This window comes from Electrona antarctica (genome assembly GCF_951216825.1).
Source record: "Electrona antarctica genome assembly, chromosome: 8".
Taxonomy (NCBI): domain Eukaryota; kingdom Metazoa; phylum Chordata; class Actinopteri; order Myctophiformes; family Myctophidae; genus Electrona; species Electrona antarctica.
The window spans coordinates 29,142,422-29,166,538 of record NC_136789.1 but is presented as its reverse complement, the minus strand read 5'-3'; the positions used below and the strand labels follow the sequence as shown (position 1 = coordinate 29,166,538).

Below are 24,117 nucleotides of genomic sequence, written 5' to 3'. Positions count from 1 at the left end.
GACCATCCCAGAAAGTCACCCACAACGTTGTGTTCTCTATCACGTTGTGTGAATGGACACCACACACTGCCACCACGTAAGCTCGCCTGTGGCAATTGACCTTTGTCAAGTCCTGCATGTGGTCCCACCCCTCTTTGCAACCATTGGTTGCTTAGGTAGAAATTAAAAACATTTAAAAAAATCGCACTCACGTGAAGTGAGGGGCGCTCTTATCACTATACATCAGCATACATCACATTCCGTGCTCAGCCAATCAGCTGAGCACTGCATTCCGTGCTCAGCCAATCAGCTGAGCACTGCATTCCATGCTCAGCCTATCAGCTGAGCACTGCATTCCATGCTCATACACACAAAACTGTTCATTCCGGGCCCATTCCGAGCTCTCGCACGCACGCACGCACGCACGCACGCACGCACGCACGCACGCACGCACGCACGCACGCACGCACGCGCGCACACAAAGCTGTGCATAGGAGGGGTTAGCACCCCTCAAAAAAAGACTGTCAAATGATTATCAAAGAATGGTGTGTGACACAGTCGAGGATAAGGAGTAGAAACTTAGTTAGAAAATGTAAACCATTTATTTAGTAACTTATTTTGTTGCTTTAGTCAGGGCACCATGGCATCCAGATTGCTCCATTTATGGTCTTGCATGTTGTTTCTGGTGTTGCTACTGTAGCACATGTTGTAGAATGTTAAAACGTCGCCAGGCATTTGAAGACAATTCTCTGTTAAATCTGTTAAAAATGCTAAAATGAACAATGGCTGCTGCTTCCGCCCATTACAGTATCTTCTGCACAAGTGTTTGATTTGTACTACAGACCGTCTCACGTTTCAAGTGTTTCCTCTTCAAATACTGTATACTGTAGGTCAGTGGTTCCCAAACCTTTTCGTGTCAAGGACCCCCAAATCAACATTTATTAGGCCACGGACCACCCATTTGAAAACATTATGCCAGTGACCCCGATAAGGGATTTTTTACTCTAGCAGTGATTCCGAAACCTATTAATTTCATGGACCCCCAGTTTCACACGCATTATGCTACGGACCCCCCATTTAATGGCATTTCTTTCTCTGGTACCCCCATTTATATTGTAAAACCACTGTTAATTTAACTCTGAGAGTGTACAAATGGAACCAAATGGACCCGTTAGGGTCCATTTGGTTCCATTTGTACACTCTCTGAGTTACAACCCCATAAGGGTCCATTTGGTTCCTGACTATCTCTAATTGAGCTAGGTACCCCCTGGAACTCCCTCAAGTACCCCCAGGGGTCCCCGGACCCCACTTTGGGAACCCATGCTGTAGGTTATGTTGAGATGGTATTACAGTCCCACCTGTTGGCTCCTAGCCTAGCATGGCCAGACTCATTCCACTGCATATGTATTAGTTTGGAATCTGCATTTTAAAGGGGCGGATTAAGAAAAAGAGCCAGTGGTGATAAATCTGCCCCATATTTACATACTGGGCCCTGATTGGTGCCCCACAACTTCGGGGGCAGCGAAATCCAATCACAGCTGAGCGGGGCCAGAGCCGGACTAATCTGCAGAGGGCTTTTTTTTTTTGCACTGGCAGATTGGTCTGGTTTCCAGGCTAGTTGGCTCCAGTCTGTGAATATGGAGTGCACCGCTGAGGCAAACAAAGACAATAAGAAAACAAACAGGGCCTTGTTCTGTGGATACTAGCATTGGTCTGGGTGTGTAAACATGTAAACATTTTATACCAAAAAGGTTTAAGTTCCATTGTGTGTGTGTGTGTGTGTGTGTGTGTGTGTGTGTGTGTGTGTGTGTGTGTGTGTGTGTGTGTGTGTGTGTGTGTGTGTGTGTGTCTGTGTATGACTGTGTGTGTGTGTGTGTGTGCGTGCGTGCGTGCGTGCTTGCGTGTGTGTGTGTGTGTGTGTGTGTGTGTGTGTGTGTGTGTGTGTGTGTGTGTGTGTGAGACTGTGTGTGTGTGTGTGTGTGTGTGTGTGTGTGTGTGTGTGTGTGTGTGTGTGTGTGTACGTGGACGGTTCAAAGTTCTGCACTCTCATTTCGTCTATTAATCAGCATGCAGTGCAAACTGTATAGTAGTTTCATCACTGCATATCCATATTGCTTTTACTTCCAGAGGGATTAATGATCTGGCAAGAATGATTGATGCAAATTACTGAATGCATAAAATAACTTTTGGATTAAAAATTAACTAGCCGAGAAGTAGGCGGATTATATAACACACACACAGCTTCTTGGAGAGTGCCTTGGACGGAGATTTGAGTGGTTCTACTGAGTGGCCTTTCTAATTAGGCGGGGTTACAGTACAGGGGTTACAGTACAGTACAGTACCAGTCTGTCTGTCCGTCTGTCTCCAAACAGTTCATTTCGGGCATCGCTGGACCGATAGGTGTGGAAACTCCCAGTCAGCCCAGGCAGAGCCGGATTTACCTTGCTGAGGGCCCCCGGGCTGGAGAAAATTTGAGGGCGCGGCTATTTTGTTTTCATTTTGGGGTACCCAGGCCCCTAAAAAGAGAGGCAGGTAGGCAGAAGCTCTCAATGGTTTAACCATAATACAACTAAATACAATAACAATACACACATTTCACTTGAATTGGATTTCACTTTACAATTTTATAATTAAAAAAAAATATATATATATATATATATATATATTCTTTTTTGGGCCCCCCTAGTCGGGGGCCCCCGGGCTTCAGCCCACCCTAGCCCAACGGTAAGTCCGGCTCTGAGCCCAGGCAGGAAGAGCCTCTGCACCAAAAGCTTTCAAATTGTCCTTACAGTATATGGTGGCTCTCTAACAAACAGACAGATTCACGTTTTGGAACTGTATGTTATAGGGCAGGAGCCTATCGCCCGTTTCTCTAGTGTGGGGCAGCTTGATGTACAAGTACCCCTCCTGGACATGACGCTATACGTCCCACTAGGGACTTACCCCAGCTTGATGTACAAGCACACCTCCTGGACACGACACTATACGTCCCACTAGGGACTTACCCCAGCTTGATGTACAAGTACACCTCCTGGACACGACACTACACGTCCCACTAGGGTCTTACCCCAGCTTGATGTACAAGTACACCTCCTGGACACGACACTATACGTCCCACTAGGGACTTACTCCAGCTTGATGTACAAGTACACCTCCTGGACACGACACTACACGTCCCACTAGGGACTTACCCCAGCTTGATGTACAAGTACACCTCCTGGACATGACGCTATACGTCCCACTAGGGTCTTACCCCAGCTTGATGTACAAGTACACCTCCTGGACACGACACTATACGTCCCAGGGTCTTACCCCAGCTTTATGTACAAGTACACCTCCTGGACATGACGCTGTACGTCCCAGGGTCTTACCCCAGCTTGATGTACAAGTACACCTCCTGGACACGACGCTATACGTCCCAGGGTCTTACCCCAGCTTTATGTACAAGTACACCTCCTGGACACGACGCTACACGTCCCAGGGTCTTACCCCAGCTTTATGTACAAGTACACCTCCTGGACACGACGCTACACGTCCCAGGGACTTACCCCTTGATGCTATGGTATGACCCGGCCAGGGATTGAACCCTCCCTGATGACCTCCCAATCTCAGGACGACACTCCAAGCACAAGGCCACTGAGGTATATGATCATTTCATATTATGATCACGTAAAGACACAATAATACTTGCCCCACACCAGAGTGTAATTGGGCCGATTTTGGGTCTGATTCGCCGCTCCCGACAATCTCAGAGTCCTTCCCGATTTATTGAGGCTGGTCAGATTATCTGCCCAAATTACCCTGCAGTGTGAGGGGTTCACAAACATGATCATGATATCACAGACTAAATTGTAAAAATATCAAACATCAAGCCAATAAGAGTGATCTGATTGGGAAGCGTCAAATACTTAATATTCACCGCGTCAGAACTGAAATGAGTAAATATGAAGATAATGCATCAAGTCAGGTTATTTCCTTTTATCCATCTTTATTTCACTGGGATTCAAAGTACCTCTGTTGAAACATACCAGCTGATCTTGTGTGAAGTCTGTCTTTTATATTGTCACGTCACTCACGTGAAGATCAATCCCTTGCTTCCTCTGTCATGTCAAGTTCATAATTAAAAATAAACTAACAACAACAAAGCAATCCTAGTTTTAAAATGAAACTATATGACGGATTCCGAACTTACAGTAGGCCTAAGTTTGCGTGTGGTGCGGCGTTATATTTGTTTTCATTATAGACACTAGTAGTGACTAGTCCATACCCGTCCATATGAGATGAGCACCAGTGTCTTTTTCGTCGACTAAAACTAAGACGAAAAAAGTTCGTCGACAAAAAACAGTCATTACGACCGCATTAAGGGCCGCCAAAATACATTTTGTTCGACTAAATCAACTGTAGATTTAGTCGACTAAAATCTTATGATATTTAGTCGACTAAAACTAGACTAACACTAAAACATTCCAGGTGACTAAAATGTGACTAAACTAAGTGAAAACTATTCAAGAGACTAATGACTAAAACTAAAATCAAAATCTGCTGCCAAAAACAACACTGATGAGCACCCAATGTACAGTCTGTGCAGAGTGAGGGTTATATGTGCTGTGAACAGTCAGGGATTGAAGGTAACTATGTACTTGGTACCTGCAAGAGTTCCAACACATGAACACACACACACACACGCATGCATGCGCGAGTCCCTTCGTGAAGACACACAGCCGCTCATAAACAACAGTTCCAACACAGTTCCACGCAACCCGTTGTGGCCCCAAAACTGTGGAACGCACTTCCCGTTGCAATCAGAACTGCAGTATCACTCCCGATCTTCCGCCGTAGTTTGAAAACCCACCTATTCAGACTCCACCATGGCCCATAGCACTTACCCTACCCCCTTAGACAGCACTTTTTTAGACTTAGATAGCATTTGAAACAGACTTATAGCATGTCATGTAGACAGCACAATAACCGTACAGCATAGTATAATATATATGTATAGCTTATATGTATAGTGTCATTATATATAGATATGTTCTAGTTACGTTCTTAGCTTACGCATGCTACTTGATAAATGCTGTTTATATATGTGATGTATTCCCATGCTTTTTGTTCTTGCTTAATGTAAGTCGCTCTGGATTAAGAGCGTCTGCTAAATGCCTAAATTGTAAATTGTAAATTGTCGCGAACACACGTGGTGTCGTAGGGTGCAGGTGCAGATGCAGGTCTGATTGCTCCAGTGTAGCAGAACATGCTAATGCTAACGCTGTTTGGTGATAACACAGGTCTGATTGCTCCAGTGTAGCAGAACATGCTAATGCTAATGCTGTTTGGTGATAACACACACGATCCGAGCAGTAAACACATACATACACAGTACGCCAGTGTGCAGCTGCAGATGATCATCCCATAGCTTGGGGGGCTATAACCGTTGCGACAGCTGTAACCATGGCGACGATAGAACGTCTGTGGTTTACAAAAACACGTTTACAAAAACGCGAATAAACAGCTTAAATTTAGTTAAAGTTAAAAAAGGGTGACTGCGCGTAATTACAGTACTTAGTCGTGGTTAGATCTGCCAGTATGTTTGTGATCTCCCACATTTTTGTAATTGGTTAAGATTTGAAAATCCAGGAGCCTCCTAGGCTCCTTTGAAAGTCCAGGAGCCTATCTCCTGTTTCTGTAGCGTGAGGCAGCTTGATGTACAAGTACACCCCCTGGACATGACGCTAGTATGTCGCAGGGACTTACCCCCAATCCAACCCTTGATGCTTAGTGCCAAGCAGGGAGGCACTGGGTCCCATTTTTAGAGTCTTCTTTGGTATGACCCGGCTGGGGATTGAACCCCGACCTCCCAGTCCCAGGGCGCTGATCTGGTTCAGCATTAGGCTTAGTTTACAGTAAACTCTTATCGCATGATGGTGTCGCGTGTTAATTAGGCTTAAATCTGAAATCCGAATGAATTGTATTCTACCAATGATTTGAACATAGGTCTCCTGCATGAGATCCCAGATTTCTATTGCTGGGCTAAGACAGAAAGCCAGGAGAGATATTACGCTTTGAGCTCCATGTAATTCGTCAACAAGCAGTGGTCATACCTGATCACAGGATCTACCTTTCTCGATAGACGAGCAGGGAGACCAACTCCATCCACCACAGTTTGTGTTAGTTATATTGTATTAACATACTATATCTTACAGATTGGTTAAAATAATGTTTTATTCACTAAAACGGTTATGGATTGCAGCCTGAAGAGGGCTTTGCTAGGCTTGCTAAGCTGCTGGATGGAAGGAAGAAGTCATGTTGGTGTTACTTACGGAGTTTCCATGCTTTTCCTGCAGTGGGTGATGGAAAGTGGCGGGTCTAGAAGACAGGAAAAAATTGAAAATATACTGTTATCTTAAAAAGGTAATAGTTCTTCTTGCAATAGTGCAATATGACTATCATGTACAGTACTGTGGTTGCCTGACTGTATCTTTCAGTGTTATTATAAATAATAACAAGTTAATGTAACATTCAATATGAATAAATGTTTTTAAGAAGTAGCCTATAGTGGTCAGTTTTCAGCCTTTCAGTTGCTTTAAGACTGCGAAGTAAAGAAAGGTAAGTGGAGGGTTTATTCAACGATAAAATGGTAAATGGTGCATTTATATAGCGCTTTACATAGATTGTGCATTACATTCACCCATTCACACACACATTCATGCAGGGCACCAACCAACACATCAGGAGCAATTAGGGGTTCAGTAGCCTCGATACCCAGGCTTTCATTTCGTCGAAAAATGAAAGCCCGGATTTACGCATGGGCTGCACTGGCCTAAACGTGGGAGTCAACCCTTCCGTGTAGGCGTCGCTTCAAATGATGTGACGTCAGGGCTCTGAGCGGTGTGCACCCCTCAAAATAACACCGTGAGGAAATCATTACCAGTGGAACTTCAAACGAGGCTATGCGAGGAAAATGAGGAGAATGGCTGAAGAACCCACCACACCGTCTAAGAAAAAAAACAACGTGTGCCGACTTTGACAGTCCGTTAGAATGGTATACTCCAGCAACCAGTGGTTTCTGCTTCTGGTCGACACAATAACAGTGCTGCACTGGGGGGGAGGAGAGACCGGGGCTGACGGACAGATCGGTGAACCAATCAGGGTGTGCGTAAATCTGAGCTGCGGCCCTCCCATCTAGGCCAGAAAGGTCTAGTGTTAGCTCAGGCTAGGGGTTCAGTGTCTTGCTCACTGACACTTCGACACCAACTCTGGGGGAGCCCACAGGGTTCGAGCTGGCGACCTTGCGGTTACCATCCAGCCACTCTACCCCTGAGCCACCGCCGCCCCTTATTATACAATAATCACTGTATAAGTAATTGAGAAAGTTGCCATACTCCCATCCCCAGGAAACATGCGAGCGCATCCCATAGAGTCCCATTTAAAATAGGATATATACCCTCGCTGTGTTCTAACTACGAGCGCTGTCCGTGGTGTTGATCATCCATCAGAGGTTCGGATCCGATTAGTGATTTTTTTCATCGCGTTGCGATTGAAATATTAATGTTTCTGGCAAAAGATAAACATTGTGTGCTAATGCTAACATGAGCCGTTTCTTACAACGGAGGGTCTGCGAGCCGGGGAAAAAGGAAGTGAATGAGTTGTAATCTGCCCAATTCCAGCTGGTGCAAACTAACTACCATCTATGGGCACACGGTGGCAGTTTACTGTTCTGTTTCTCTTCCAAGAAAATGGGGAATCAGAACTTGGTGGATGAGGAAATTGTTGATCAAATATTTTTTATTTTATTTATATATCATTGTCCTGTAATGTCATTCATGTCGAATGTCATGTTTTTATGTTCTGTGTGGACCCCAGGAAGATTAGCTGCTGCTATGCACCAGCTCAGTGGCCTTGTGGTTAGAGTGTCCGCCCTGAGACTGGGAGGTCGGGGTTCAATCCCCAGCCGGGTCATACCAAAGACTGGGACCCAATGCCTCCCTGCTTGACACTCAGCATCAAGGGTTGGATTGGGGGTAAGTCCCTGCGACATACTAGCGTCATGTCCATGGGGTGTACTTGTACATCAAGCTGCCTCACGCTACAGAAACAGGAGATAGGCTCCTGCCCTATGGGCCTCATGACTACAGAAACAGGAGATAGGCTCCTGCCCTATGGGCCTCATGGCTCGGCAAGGCTACTTATGCACCAGCTAATGGGGATCCTAATAAAACTCTAACTTGTAAAAAAAATCGACACTAATATACAGTAGTAGAAATCGTTTGAAGAGCTTTGTGATGTGAATGAGACCTATTGTGAGGACATTGTTCCTGTTCCTCAAAAGAGAAAAGGGTTGTTTCAAGTTATACAGTAGTTTACAATCAGGAAAGGATTCAGGTCAGGGTTAGGATTAGACATTAGAGGTTCGGTTTAGGGGTTAGGGATGGAGTTATACCTGATTTATACTTGCATTCCGGTGTCACAATGCGATATGGCTCGGCGCGTTGTGAGCTTGTAGATCAGCTATTTCCGGCTTTAGGGTTAGGGTTAAAAGATTCCCCCCAAAATAACATTCATAAAATAATCGTCCTAAAATCTGCATATTCACAAGTATAGTGTAATACAGGGGTTCTCAACGTTTTTGGCCGGGGACCCCCGGAAATGCTTTGGCAATGTCTCGGGACCCCCGCATCGCCCCCTCCCGACCCCCAATATAAATTGACTGCTACAATAACCTTAATAATAGAGACAATACACCATAAATAAATACTGAACCCAGATATAATCATTTCCACTTTACAGCCATTCAGTTGCAAAAATAATAATAAAAAAGGGGTTTTTTATGTTTTTCTTTTTTTTTCAAATAATTTGGGGACCCCCCAAAATAATTTGGCGGACCCCTGAGGGGTCGCGACCCACGGGTTGAGAACCCCAGGTGTAATATGCTTGTGTGTGTGTGTACATGTGGGTCCGTGGCTGATGGGGCAGACGGGGCTCACCTCTCTTCCGTTTAAGCTTTCTCCGGCGCTGCTTGTTGACAAAACAGGCAGCCAGTGTGCTGAAGAGGACGGCCGCAGCCAGGAAACAGATCGTGGCCACGATGCCTGCCACCACTGGCCTCGCCAGCCCACCTTCCTCCACCATCTCTGGAGGGGGGAAGAAGTCTGAGAAACAGGGAGGGAGGGGATCAGATCAATGCCTGCCACCACTGGCCTCGCCAGCCCACCTTCCTCCACCATCTCTGGAGGGGGGAAGAAGTCTGAGAAACAGGGAGGGAGGGGATCAGATCAATGCCTGCCACCACTGGCCTCGCCAGCCCACCTTCCTCTACCATCTCTGGAGGAGGGAAGAAGTCTGAGAAACAGGGAGGGGATCAGAGAGAGAAATCATGTAGTAACAAGAACAAGCGCTATAGCCGTTTGAAGCTGGAAAGCGTCTACATTAAAGCACCAGCCAGCAAAAGCATGCCTGTGTCTTCTCTGAGGAGCATTGTGGATGGCCACTCTGGGCCAGATTAGAGGGTAGCAAACTAGCATTGTATCACTTGTTAATATCTATCTGCTAAAGCTATACAAGTGTAGCCCCCAGCCAAGACCCAGCCCACAACATGTTGTGCCAATCGGGCTCAGCCCTATTGGCACAACATGTTGCGAGTTGGTCTGGCGAGTGGGAGGCCCGGGTTCAATCCTCTGTGTGATGCTACACAAGCAAACATACCTGAGATATACAGATATATTAGCCTGGGCACCATTTCATTTAGGTATATGATCTGATCCTGTCGGGAGCGGATGATATCGTTACGTCATGTTGTAGTATTGTTTTGTAGTCGACAGGCAGGAACAACGGGGCGGCAACTTCCTTTTCCCTCAAACCGATTTTTCTCAATAAAAGCTACAGGCTACGAGAGCTTTTATTGTTTGAGGGAAAAGGAACTTGCCGCCCCGTTGTTCCTGCCTGTCGACTACAAAACAATACTACAACATGACATAACGATATCATCCGCTCCTGACAGGATCATACAGACTTTTGAAACAGAGACCAGGCTTTCCTCTGAGGTGGTGGAGAGCCTGGTGAGGCGAGGTTACAGATATATAGTTTATGAAGGCCTTATCTTCCGACATCTCATTCCGTTATTATCCTGTTCAGTGAAATGTGCAATTTCTATCTGTGACTTCAGAGCATGGGAACGTGGGAAGTGATTGCGAACAAATCATCAAAAAGTCCTGTGGCGGGGCACGGTGGCACAGTCGGTAGTGCTGTCGCCTCACAGCTAGAAGGTCCTGGGTTCGATTCCTGCTGGGGACGTCTGTGGGCGCTGGGGGCGTGTTCCCTCCTCCACGTCATCAGTGCCCATACCCGAGGCGGGGTTGGCGAAAGGGCCTCTCTGTGTGGAGTTTGCATGTTCTCCCCGTGTCCCCTAGGGTAGGTATACCATCACATGTTCTCCCCGTGTCCCCTAGGGTAGGTACCCTCACAAAAAACATGCAGTAATCATTATCCTGGTCTCTAAACTACCTCCCCCTGGCTAGCCGGGCACCTGATGGAAAGGAACTGGTCGGAATAATGTGTTCCATCCACGCGCTACATCCGGCCGGGGAAATTCCCCCGTCGTCAGGTGAAAAGAAGCAGCTTGGACTCCTCATGCATAGAAGGAAGCATGAGGTCAGATTTACAAATTCAAGATTAAAGTTGGTGATCACCATTTTTCTTCTACCTACTTATTTTTTTCTCCTTTATGAAGGCGCTTTATTGCACTGATGAAATTCAAATGTGGCACTTGAGATCAAAAGTAATAATTTTGCCATTTTCGTGGTCAGTAACGTAACTATACTGTATACTGAGCAACAAAGACACATCTGAATTAGGTTTAGATTTATTATCTATTGGTACTATACTATACTATACTATACTAATCAAATGATTCCCGAGCGCGGCGCACGCTGCAGCTCACCACTCCTTGGCTGCAGCTCACTGCTCCAAGAGATGGGTCAAATGCGGAGAACAAATTTCACTGCGGTAACGTGTGTGACAAATCGTACGACTTTGACTTTGACTTAGACATACTGTACCAACCTTGATGACGATACGATTAACTCATTTAGGCCTGACGTCGAAAATTAAAAAAATGTCCTTATGTTTCTGTATCAGTGGTGCTCAAAAGATTTGAGGCACATTTTCACGATCTTTCAAAAATAGCAGACCTACTAGTCTGTAGATCTACAAGCTCATAGCGCGGCACCGAGTGCCGCGCTATGAGCTTGTAGATCTGCTATTTTTCAGTAGCTAAAGCATAACAAAATGCTTAAAACACCAAAAAGGGTTCCCGCCCAAAATGGGTTAAAGCAGTGGATTTCAACCAGTGGTCCGGGCGGGGACCACCAGTGGTCCTTGAGGCGGTTCCCAGGTGGTCCCCAGCGAAATGATGCAGAGTATTGGTAACCAAATGGACCCTTATAGATCTTTAACTCTTGAGAGCGTAAAATGAAACCAAATGGACCCAGCTCTCAAGAGTTAAATTATTGTTTAAAAAAATCTGCATTACTTAATTAATTTACAAGAAGTCTACACAATGAGTGAATGTAGAAGAACTGTTATTTTGAGAAACGTTTGCCTTTTGTGAACAAAATCTTATCCAAGTTCAGCAAAATATAGTTTTGGGTACGAGAGGCTAAATCTCATCAGATGGTGGTTCCGTGGCTCAAATGCTGAATACATAACGGGCCTTGATCAGGGACAAATTAGCCATTGGGCCAGTGGGGCCGTGGGCCAGGGCCTTGATATGAGCCATTGGGCCAGTGGGGCCCGCCGTGGCCCTGCAGGGCCTTGATATGAAAAGGATTGAAAGCCACTGGATTAACGGGTTACATTCATAGTGTAGGCTAGGAATATTGTACAGAAGTTTGTCTTGCTACTCTGATGCAAGAAAGCTGAGGGCAGCGCCGAAATATGGCTGCAGCTGTGTAGCTCTAATTGTTGTCTCCATCCCCTGTATTGGATAAAGGCGCTATATAAATGCACCATTTACCATTTACCATTTACCTGTAACTGCAATGAGTGCCTGCACAACAAAGTATTTCACCCACCTTACTTGTAATGTGATGTGACAAATAAAACTGATTCTACTATGGTGAATAAATGGCATCAGCAATCATGAACCGATGAGCATTGAAAAGGTGTTTGTTTTACTCTTTCCCCCAATCATAATTTACAAGGGCACCTGGGCATGGCTCAACAGACCAGGACATTGGCAAGTAGCACTCACTGAGCACTGCATAATTTGGTTCCCCGGTCTGTCCAATAGAGGGCAGCAGAGTACTTCCAATGACGACTCAGAGTTCCTGAGAAAAATGTGCTGCTGCTGCTCTAGAAAATTGTGTTCTTACCAAGTGGCGATGTACTCAATGACCTCTGTCTGCACAGCAGCGACATCACAGAGTCTCAATTTAAGATTCTAAATAGAAATGTATAACTTCATTAAAAATGTTGGCTTTGATGATGCTCTTTTTTTTTTTTTTGTAACAAAAAAAAAACATGGCCCCAAAGGAATCCCAAGGGAATGGAGCAAAAAACAATGATGTCATACTTTTGGAGATGGTATATGAAGGCTGCATCCGTCCGTAGCTCCGTACACTGCGAGCCAAAATGAAAATGGTGCTGAGTGGACAGAATGTAAAGTTGAAGGTGCTGTGTATGCAATCCGTTTACAGCCCCAACTTCAGCAGAGGATTGTTAACCCAGTTTGACCTGAGATCAGATTCTAAAAATGTCTTCTAAATCCGGACAGTTTTCTGATAAAGCTATGTTTCTATGTCAGTCGTTCTTCGATTTTTCAAAAATAGCAGATCTACAAGCTCATAGCGCGCCACCGAGTGGCGCGCTATGAGCTTGTAGATCTGCTATTTTTCAATAGCTAAAGCATAACATAATGCTAACACCAAAAGGGGTTCCCGCCAAAAATGGGTTAAGCTATAGCCTGAGGTTAGAGAGGCAGGCGGGCGGGCTGGGCGCCTGCTGCTATAGGTTGCTAGTTCAAAACCCCAGGTTTCTCCTCAATGAGCCTGTGTGTGTGTGTGTGTGTGTGTGTGTGTGTGTGTGTGTGTGTGTGTGTGTGTGTGTGTGTGTGTGTGCGTGTGTGTGTGTGTGTGTGTGTGTGTGTGTGTGTGTGTCCACTGTCTGCATCTCCCCTGAGGACAAGACAGTGCAGTGCATAGATTGTCCACCAGAGGGCATCTCCTTCTCCTACCATCCACATGGTTGGACAGTGAAAGAAGCATTGGTTTATTATAAGGGGTTCCACAGCACAGAGATATGAGACTACGTCATCTGGGGTATATATATATATATATATATATATATATATATTTATTTATTTATTTTTTCCTCGTGAAACTGGTTCCATTTGTACACTCTCAGAGTTACAGACACATAAGGGTCCATTTGGTTACTAACTATCATTTAGCTGGGGACCCCCTGGAACTCCCCCCATTACCCCTGGGGGTACCCCACTTTGGGAACTGATGACACACACACACACACACACACACACACACACACACACACACACACACACACACACACACACACACACACACACACACACACACACACACACACACACACACACACACACACACACACACACACACACACACACACACACACACACACACACACACACACACACAGGTATATATATGGGAGTATCAGGCAGAAGCGTAGCATCCATTGGGCCACCCAGGCACAGTCTAGCTTCTGAAAGTCGTGGGTCGAAAAACAAAACAACAAAAGACACATTGGAAGCCCCTCACCCCCCCGCAGCCCCTCACCCCTCACCCCTATGCATGCAAAACTTATTATTACACTCTTCTAGACTGAAATCAATGTCTCATATCCTAATTACTAATGATTGTGCCTCAAAATGTGGTTATCGTCACTCACACTATCGATTTTGAGACATTCTATCAAAAAATATTGCAATATTTGATTTAATCAACATCGCCCAGCGGCCTTATTAATTAGGAAGCCCCTAATCGTGTGTGCATTCTGTGTGTAACACATATTAAATTTCACAATGTGCCCTTTATAGCTCAAATTGTAACGGATTGACCACATTGTGTCACTGTAATTGAAAGCCAGTTATTTTAAGCGAGCAATGCAGTTTCACAAATAAATAAAGTGCACATGCAGGGCTTAGTATAGTAACAGTGTCTCACCTGAACTGGACACTCCTACAGTGTTGCTAGGCTCACTGATCATGTCCTCCATGACGGCCATGACCCGGAACTCGTACCACGCCTCCTGGGGAAGGACGAAGAGCAAAGAGACTAACATTTGTATAGGTCAGCGGTTCGTTCTCTCCTTTACATTTCAAGGACCCCCGTAACTCTGAAAGGATCCATTTGATTCCATTTGTACAGACAGGTAAATGGTCCACTTGGAACACCTACTGTACACTTTTAGAACCACTTGCATACGCAGGTAAAGCATTGATTTGTGTAACTGATTATGAAGAGATATGAACATAACACAGAATGTAGTTTAGTTTCAGAACTGGAGAGAACTAGCCTCGCGTTGCGATAGTGCTGCCAGAATTGGCCAAAAATGATATTTGAATATTCCTTTTAAAACACCACATGTATTCGAACAATTTTCGAATGATTTTGAAGGTCGAATGTATATGATTTTAATATGAATATGATATGAATATTGCAGAATAATATGCTGTAAAACTGAGAGAGAGAGAGAGAGAGAGAGAGAGAGAGAGAGAGAGAGAGAGAGAGAGAGAGAGAGAGAGAGAGAGTGTGTGGGTGTTGGTTAAGAGCAGGAGGAGATAAAAGCGTTTGCATGACACGGGCAGTACGTGGTGGTGAAAAAACTCAAACATGTTATGCCAGGAAGAATTAACCAACACGAGCCAGATGTGAGATGTTGAAAAAAGCCTCTTCATGTTAACAGTACAGTACAGTGTGTACTGTATCAGATAACCAAAAAAAACTAAAACGCCCACCCCTCGCGCATGACAACAGCTTATTCTGTTCAGACTTAATTTCATTGTTTCATGTTTCAAAGCCACTACCATTCTTATTTAGAGTAAACTAAAAACCTGGATGACTTTTTAAAAGGTGCGCAAGACAAGTTATATTTGTTAAAACTATATAGTCCGTACCCGTGCAGGCTTAAGAACAGCCGAACTACTAGGCAGGCACGTGAGGCCTCACAGTACTCTGTACTGTACTGTACTGTACTGTACTGTACTGTACTGTACTGTACTGTACTGTACTGTACTGTACTGTACTGTACTGTACTGTACTGTACTGTACTGTACTGTGTGTCTGAAATGGTCCTATAAGAAGTGTTTATCAGTTAAGCCTGATTCATAGTGAAATGTTTTAAAGGTGATGTAAGGCAAGTGATATTTGTTCAAATAAGTGTTGAGTTTAACGTCCCATAGTAGAATCATTCCTATAGATGTTCAATAACACAGTCTCCGACCTAGACGTCTGTCTCTTCAGCTCTAAACAGAAAATGCATTTTCAGATCAGGATATTATATTATTATTGAGGAGAGACTTCCGCACACTCGACTTACTACTAATCAAAGCAGGTGCGTCGGCGACAAAGCAGCAGACTGCAGACACATAGGAGAAGGAGGGAGACCCACACACTGCCACTTGCTGGTTCAAGAGCTTTTTATTTAATGTCCGCAATAATGCAACGTTTCGGTGATGCCTGAGGAAGGTCGAAAGACCGACACGTTGCATTATTGTGGACATTAAATAAAAAGCTCTTGAACCAGCAAGTGTGCGGGTCTCCCTCCCTCTCCAGATCAGGATATAGCAATGATTAGCAATGAGGAAAAACAATGGTTCTCCCAAGGGGTGTTGGGAACCAAATGGACCATTATCTGTCCATTTGGTTCCACAGTTATGGGGGTCTATGGCCTAATGCATGCCAATCTGTCCCTGAAATTAAAAAGTTTGAGAACCACTGCTAAAGTATAGTGCAACAATGGGCAGATCTTTTACCTGAATAAGGTCTCTAGTGCAACAATGGGCAGATTGTTTTACCTGAATAAGGTCTCTAGTGCAACAATGGGCAGATTGTTTTACCTGAATAAGGTCTAGTGCAACAATGGGGAGATTGTTTTACCTGAATAAGGTCTCTAGTGTAACAATGGGCAGATTGTTTTACCTGAATTAGGTCTCTAGTGCAACAATGGGCAGATTGTTTTACCTGAATAAGGTCTCTAGTGCAACAATGGGCAGATTGTTTTACCTGAATAAGGTCTCTAGTGCAACAATGGGCAGATTGTTTTACCTGAATAAGGTCTCTAGTGCAACAATGGGCAGATTGTTTTACCTGAATAAGGTCTCTAGTGCAACAATGGGCAGATTGTTTTACCTGAATAAGGTCTCTAGTGCAACAATGGGCAGATTGTTTTACCTGAATAAGGTCTCTAGTGCAACAATGGGCAGATCTTTTACCTGAATAAGGTCTCTAGTGCAACAATGGGCAGATTGTTTTACCTGAATAAGGTCTCTAGTGCAACAATGGGCAGATTGTTTTACCTGAATAAGGTCTCTAGTGCAACAATGGGCAGATCTTTACCTGAATAATGTCTCTAGTGCAACAATGGGCAGATCTTTACCTGAATAAGGTCTCTAGTGCAACAATGGGGAGATTGTTTTACCTGAATAAGGTCTCTAGTGCAACAATGGGCAGATATTTTACCTGAATAAGGTCTCAAGTGCAACAATGGGCAGATCTTTTACCTGAATAAGGTCTCTAGTGCAACAATGGGCAGATTGTTTTACCTGAATAAGGTCTCTAGTGCAACAATGGGCAGATTGTTTTACCTGAATAAGGTCTAGTGCAACAATGGGCAGATTGTTTTACCTGAATAAGGTCTCTAGTGCAACAATGGGCAGATCTTTTACCTGAATAAGGTCTCTAGTGCAACAATGGGCAGATTGTTTTACCTGAATAAGGTCTCTAGTGCAACAATGGGCAGATTGTTTTACCTGAATAAGGTCTCTAGTGCAACAATGGGCAGATCTTTTACCTGAATAAGGTCTCTAGTGCAACAATGGGCAGATCTTTTACCTGAATAAGGTCTCTAGTGCAACAATTGGCAGATCTTTTAACTGAATAAGGTCTCTAGTGCAACAATGGGCAGATCTTTTACCTGAATAAGGTCTCTAGTGCAACAATGGGCAGATTGTTTTACCTGAATAAGGTCTCTAGTGCAACAATGGGCAGATTGTTTTACCTGAATAAGGTCTCTAGTGCAACAATGGGCAGATTGTTTTACCTGAATAAGGTCTCTAGTGCAACAATGGGCAGATTGTTTTACCTGAATAAGGTCTCTAGTGCAACAATGGGCAGATCTTTACCTGAATAAGGTCTCTAGTGCAACAATGGGCAGATTGTTTTACCTGAATAAGGTCTCTAGTGCAACAATGGGCAGATTGTTTTACCTGAATAAGGTCTCTAGTGCAACAATGGGCAGATATTTTACCTGAATAAGGTCTCTAGTGCAACAATGGGCAGATCTTTACCTGAATAAGGTCTCTAGTGCAACAATGGGCAGATTGTTTTACCTGAATAATGTCTCTAGTAGTGCAACAATGGCCAGATTGTTTTAACTGAATAAGGTCTCTAGTGCAACAATGGGCAGATTGTTTTACCTGAATAAGGTCTCTAGTGCAACAATGGGCAGATCTTTGACCTGAATAAGGTCTCTAGTGCAACAATGGGCAGATTGTTTTACCTGAATAAGGTCTCTAGCGAGCAACTCCGTGTCCCCGGCAGGAATGCTGTCGTCCAATACATCCCATCGTTCCCCGAGGCGGAACTCCATGACATAATGCTGGACCGGTGCTGTGTGGTTGGCAGGTGGGATCCAGGTAAGCAGGACGCCCTGCTGCGTGCGATTGGCTGTGAGGCACCGTGGTGGGGTAAGCAGCACCAATGGTTCAGGGGTACTTATAGGAAATACTAGAAAACAAGACAGACATAGAAGTTGGGGTTAAATTTTGTTAGTGCGCTGCACAATAGCCGAGTGGTTATGGCAGCGAGTCCCTGGTTTGATTCCCGGGACAGGCAGACCATTTGCTGCATGTTACTCCCTGACCCATGTTTAAAACAAGGAAACAGTCCAGGATCTATCTATCTGACAGAGAGATTGAATATCAATGTCTTGGGAAAATGTGATGTTCTTTATATGCACAATATGAGTTCAGTTAAATGCACTGAAACTTTAATAAAAGATATTTAACCCACATTGTGCCGTCATAACCTTATTATTATTTTAGTTTTGCACTGTAGAGAGAAGAGAGAGGAAATGATGTCAGTAATAGGAAGGCAGGAGGTATCATTTGTTAATCTGTTAACAATACTGTAATTTCCAAAGATGTCAGGTCGTTCCCTATAGCTTAGCTGGGAAGAACATGCCTATGGTTCAAAGGGAAAAAGTATTGTTTTCTAATATCAAGCTACAGCAAACATTTTGTAAAATAACCACCTCTCTGGCCTCTGTATAGCTGCACGTCTGCCAAAGCCATTTAACCGTTGGATCAGCACATTCTACCCGAGCGGCGCCGCCGCCGAGTCCACCCACCTAATGTGTTCACAGTGACAACCTCGCTGAAGGCGCCCGTGCCAAGCTTGTTCTGGGCCAGTACGCTGAACTGGTACGCTGTCTCTGGCTCCAGGCCGGGCACCACCAGCCAGCCTTGGCCTCCAGGCACAGGTACCGAGAGCCAGTCATGTGGACCTAACCGCTCCCTCTTCAGCCTGCAGGGGAGCGAGCGGCACCCAGAGAGAGATGGGTGGAGGAGCACAAGACAGGGCCGTGTGGAGGGCAGAGAGAGAGAGAGAGAGAGAGAGAGAGAGAGAGAGAGAGAGAGAGGAGAGAGAGAGAGAGAGAGAGGGAGAGAGAGAGAGAGAGAGAGAGAGAGAGAGAGAGAGAGAGATGGCAAAAAAAAGAGATGGCAGAGGGAGGGAAATGATGCACATACTGTACTGTTGATAACAAGATGGCCTTGACTTTGGGGTGAATGTTGTTCTTCCACACGATTCAAGTAGTTCCCTTTTTTATTTTGTTTTAATTCAAGGACCACCCATAACTCTGAGAGTAAACAAATGGAAACAAATGGACCCATTTGTACACAGAGTTACAGACCTGTAAAAGGGCTCCATCTTATGCCACCCCTTATCCCTTATCCCTAAACGTATTTACCATTTTTTACTATTTTGAAAATCATTTTAAAATAGTTCAACTAGCTGAGCTACATCTACACGTTGTGATCTTGTAGGTCAGCTATTTTAACTATTTTAAAAGGTTTTTTAAAATAGTAAAAAATGTCAAATACTATAAGTTTGGGATAAGGGTTAAGGGGTGGCGCAAGATATAGCCCTTCATATATAATATAAGGGTCCATTCATTGGAACCCACTTTGAGACCCACGCGGTGACGTAAAATCTATTTCGCCACCAGGACTTTAAACTTTAAATATTCTGGAGCGTTTCTCCAATACTTTACATTTTACATACCATACATATTCAAAGGGACTTTATCTTAACTATCCTGATGCATCTCTCATCTCTGCTATAGTTCTTTATCTTAACTATCCTGATGCATCTCTCATCTCTGCTATAGTTCTTTATCTTAACTATCCTGATGCATCTCTCATCTCTGCTATAGTTCTTTATCTTAACTATCCTGATGCATCTCTCATCTCTGCTATAGTTCTTTATCTTAACTATCCTGATGCATCTCTCATCTCTGCTATAGTTCCTGCAACATCAGCTGTCCCAGACTTCATATAAACATACAGACAGTATCAGTAACATACAGTACCATACCATTTTAACAGTTTATTTACACACACATTTGATGGTAGTAAGCCCATGCTGCGCTCAGCCGTGCAATTTGCTGAGGATTGGCCATGCCGTATTTGTCCAACAGATCTCTAAAGCAAGCATAAACATGTATGCACACATATATATATATATTTTTATTTAAAAGGAAATGTTATTCAACTATACCCGATAGCACAATAGTACAGAGATCTGTTATCTGGTGATGATAATCATTAACATGATGTGTCCTTTGTGAGAATGCTTTATCATGTGCTGCAATACTTAGCAGACCAGCCAACCTTCAAACATAAATTGTATTACCAGGTGAGTGATGCAAACCAATGATGTCAACCAGTTTTAATGCACACATGACTGAATCATCATTTTAAACTCGCCATAAAAGAAGCATATGTTAGTTCAGGCAGAGCACGGAAGAGGCAAGCGGCACATCATCTGACTATGACTAAACCAGCATTTCATTCACGCCTTTACAGCTGAAAAAGCAACCAAACACATTCAAAATAGGGTGGTCCCAACCAAGTGAATGCTCTCGCTTCTACTCTGGTGTTTCTTTTTTCATGCCAGTCGAGTTGTCATACCGCCCTCTAGTGTAGACTCCCTCCACCTCCCCAACCTCCTCCTCCTCCTGCTATTACCTTTGCACAGCATGTCTGAGTTGTGTGGCTTATGCTACGGTTTTATAATAAACAGTATAATATTATATGTTCATCATGCACGGGGTGGTATAGTAGTGCTCTCTGCTGAATCACTCACATGCTGCTCAGATTCATTGGGGAAGCAACTCGCCATGGGGAGCAGAGCCTTTCCACCAAGTACAGTAGAAACTGTATAACCATTTGTTGCAATAAATGGTTTTTAACGTCTTTGACACACAGGTGTCTCTGACTGAGTGTGTTTTCCTAACAGGTTTTACGTCACATGCTATACTCACGTGGTACTGTAATACAATGCCAGACTACAGTAGATAATCAGGGCTGGTTGGGGGCAGTGCATCCGACTGCACAGATAGGGGGTGGTGGGGAATCCACCGGCAACGGAAAACGCAATTAAGGGCCTTTCAAACGTGAAGCGGTATATAACGCGCCTATAGTTCATTTTCAATGAGACCTGCGTTTTTGACGCGGAGCACTGCAGGGGAGCAGTCGCGGCAGTCGCGACAACGCAAGCGTATTTACGTGAGCGCGGTCTTGTGAATTTGTTGCGTGCGTGCTCGTTTCGCCGTGCACACGCCCGCGACTCACCAGACCTGGATTCTGTTTAGCTTCTTTTTTTTTTTTACGCTTGCGTTGTCGCGCCCCCCTTTCAGAAGACCTGTAGCAGACCTGTCGTTGATCCAGACCTGTAGCAGACCTGGAGCAGACCTGTAGCAGACCTGTAGCAGACCTGTAACAGACCTGTAGCAGACCTGTAGCAGACCTGTAGAAGACCTGTAGCAGACCTGTAACAGACCTGTAGCAGACCTGTAGCAGACCTGGAGCAGACCTGGAGCAGACCTGTAGCAGACCTGTAGCAGACCTGAAGCAGACCTGTAGCAGACCTGTAGCAGACCTGGAGCAGACCTGCAGCAGACCTGTAGCAGACCTGTAGTGGACCTGTAGCAGACCTGTAGCAGACCTGTAGCAGACCTGGAGCAGACCTGGAGCAGACCTGTAACAGACCTGTAGCAGACCTGGAGCAGACCTGTAGCAGACCTGTAGCAGACCTCTAGCAGACCTGTAGCAGACCTGTAGCAGACCTCTAGCAGACCTGTAGCAGACCTGTAGCAGACCTGTAGCAGACCTGTAGCAGACCTCTAGCAGACCTGTAGCAGACCTGTAGCAGACCTGTAGCAGACCTCTAGCAGACCTGTAGCAGACCTGGAGCAGACCTGGAGCAGACCTGGAGCAGACCTGTAGCAGACCTGTAGCAGACCTGGAGCAGACCTGGAGCAGACCTGGAGCAGACCTGGAGCAGACCTCTCGTTGATCCAGGCAACAATTACGTGTGCGTTCCTTGCTTCCTGTTTGAAAGGCCCTTTACATGCCCAATAATGACCGTATTCCTATTGAACGCTCAAATGAACGTGTGCCTATTGATCAACAACATTGATCAAGTCAACAGGCCAGGCTGTCCTGGTGTCACCGTGTCACGTAAGAATCACAGAGCCGACTCTGCATACAGATTAGAACGTGCACAGGTCAGAGGTCACAGGTCAGAGGTCACAGGTCAGAGGTCACAGGTCAGAGGTGTTGTCTGGACTGCTTAGTGGCATTGTGTGAATCTGTTTTTCCTGCGTGATGTCTGGTCCATTTTCAATCATGGTGTGCGCACACACACACACACACACACACACACACACACACACACACACACACACACACACACACACACACACACACACACACACACACACACACACACACACACGCACACGCACACGCACACACACACACACACTCTTATGGGTTGACAGCAATGCCACGGACCTTTGGCATTTGCCAATTATTTAAGACATTCTGATTAGATGTGACATAACATAACACACTGAGGCTGATGCTGTGCAACAGGTGGTGACGTGTACTCAAATATAGCACCTATACCGTACTATACTGTACTCTGTACTGTATGCACCAACATGTTAATTGGGGAGTTAATAAATAATAAATAATATAACACATGTAACTGCATCCCATTCGGCCCACTCATTAGATCATTGAGATGCATGTTGTCAAAATACACCATCCATGTTGTTCTGCGATAGTAGCCCTGGGCTTGTAGAGCAGCAGATTGATATGGGTCCTAAAGAGCAGTTGCTCCACAGTCACACACACCATTAGCCAAGAAGCAACAGGCCTTTCACCTGCACACCTCATGGATTTAATCACGTATGTCCCATTTCCAAAAATACTTTTACAGTAGCCTATAATAGCAAGAAAAAATAATAAACCAACATGTTCCTTCATGTAGTTGAGTGTATTGTAATATACCATAGTAGGATACTGTAGCGTTTACTTTGAAAGATACGATATTTACTATATTTCTGCATTATAGCCACCTATACTGCAATGTACAGTACGTATATAACATTGGCCTTCACTGTAATCTTCCACCAGATATATGTTAATTATTTCTAAAATGCCAACATTATACCAAAGTGAAATGTCACTTAATTAATAGAACCATTAGTTGGGTTTAAACAATCAAACGTTACAAGCCAGGAGTTCCCCAGCCAAGCAGCAGCGACACAGATCACAGATAGGGGGCAGCAGCAGTAGCAGCTTTAGGGCAACAGAGCTCTGGGTCGTGGCCAGAATGGTCGGACAGGACACTGCGTATGAAAACTCACACCAAAAAGGTCTCATCGCAAACCATTCTAAACACAATCAAGAGGGAGGGGAAGAAAAAAAGCATTTCTGTTTTTGTCGTTTTGTTGTCGTCGTCGTTGTCGTTGTTGTAGATAACGGGAAAGTATAAGAAAGAGGTAAAAAAAGCAGGAAGCAAAGCATGCTGGGATGACTCACACATGTCCGTACCAGACTGAGAACGTCTGCTGGAAGCCTCCGTCGTAGCCGGCCTCCCAGGACACGTTGGCCCAGGAGGACGATGGCACCACGTGGACACTGGCTGGGGCGTGGGGGCTTGTGCCTGGTGATGATGGGGGGGGGGGGGGGGGGTGGAAGGGGGGGACACACCAACGAGAAAGGTATTTTTAAAGGAACGCATGAGGAAGCAGTGTTGTTTTCGTCGACCGATACTATGACGAAAAATGTTCGTCGACTATCCTTTTTTCACTGGCGGAAACCGAATAAAAACTAAATGAAAACTAAGCTATGACGACCAAAACTAAGACTAAATATTATTGACAATTTCGTCCACAAATAAAAACTAGACTAAAATGTTAGGAAGGGAATAGTGGACAAGAGATCCAGTATAAATAAATAAAGTCATTTTACACTTGGTTTCATGCTGAAAATAGCCGATCTACAAGCTTGTAGATAGACTATTTTCAGCAAGTGTAAGTGTCATTACGACGGCATCAAGGCCCGACAAAATACATTAATAGTCGACTAAATCAACTGTAGATTTAGTCGACTAAAATCTTATATTTAGTCGACTAAAACTAAACATTCCAGGTGACTAAAATATGACTAAAACTAAATTAAGTTTTATTCCAAAGACTATGACTGAACTAAAATAGAAATTTGCTGCCATAAACTGTGAGGAAGGCATAGTGCACGCACATCCGTGACCCAGCTATAGGTGCAAGACAAGCAGAAGTATCACATCCGTGACCCAA

At 44.6% G+C, this 24,117-nt stretch overlaps 1 protein-coding gene across 1 annotated transcript in view; it reads right to left on the bottom strand.

Annotated features, from left to right (window-relative positions):
• Positions 1–24,117, bottom strand: part of igsf9bb (immunoglobulin superfamily, member 9Bb) — a 191,915-nt gene that overhangs the window by 27,691 nt on the left and 140,107 nt on the right. The window contains exons 12-17 of the mRNA XM_079508357.1: positions 23,342–23,465; positions 18,577–18,752; positions 17,728–17,954; positions 14,172–14,256; positions 8,958–9,122; positions 6,294–6,339 (exon numbers count right to left, since the gene is read on the bottom strand). Of these exons, the coding sequence (XP_079364483.1) occupies positions 6,294–6,339; positions 8,958–9,122; positions 14,172–14,256; positions 17,728–17,954; positions 18,577–18,752; positions 23,342–23,465 (823 nt within the window). The remainder of the gene's footprint in view (positions 1–6,293; positions 6,340–8,957; positions 9,123–14,171; positions 14,257–17,727; positions 17,955–18,576; positions 18,753–23,341; positions 23,466–24,117) is intronic.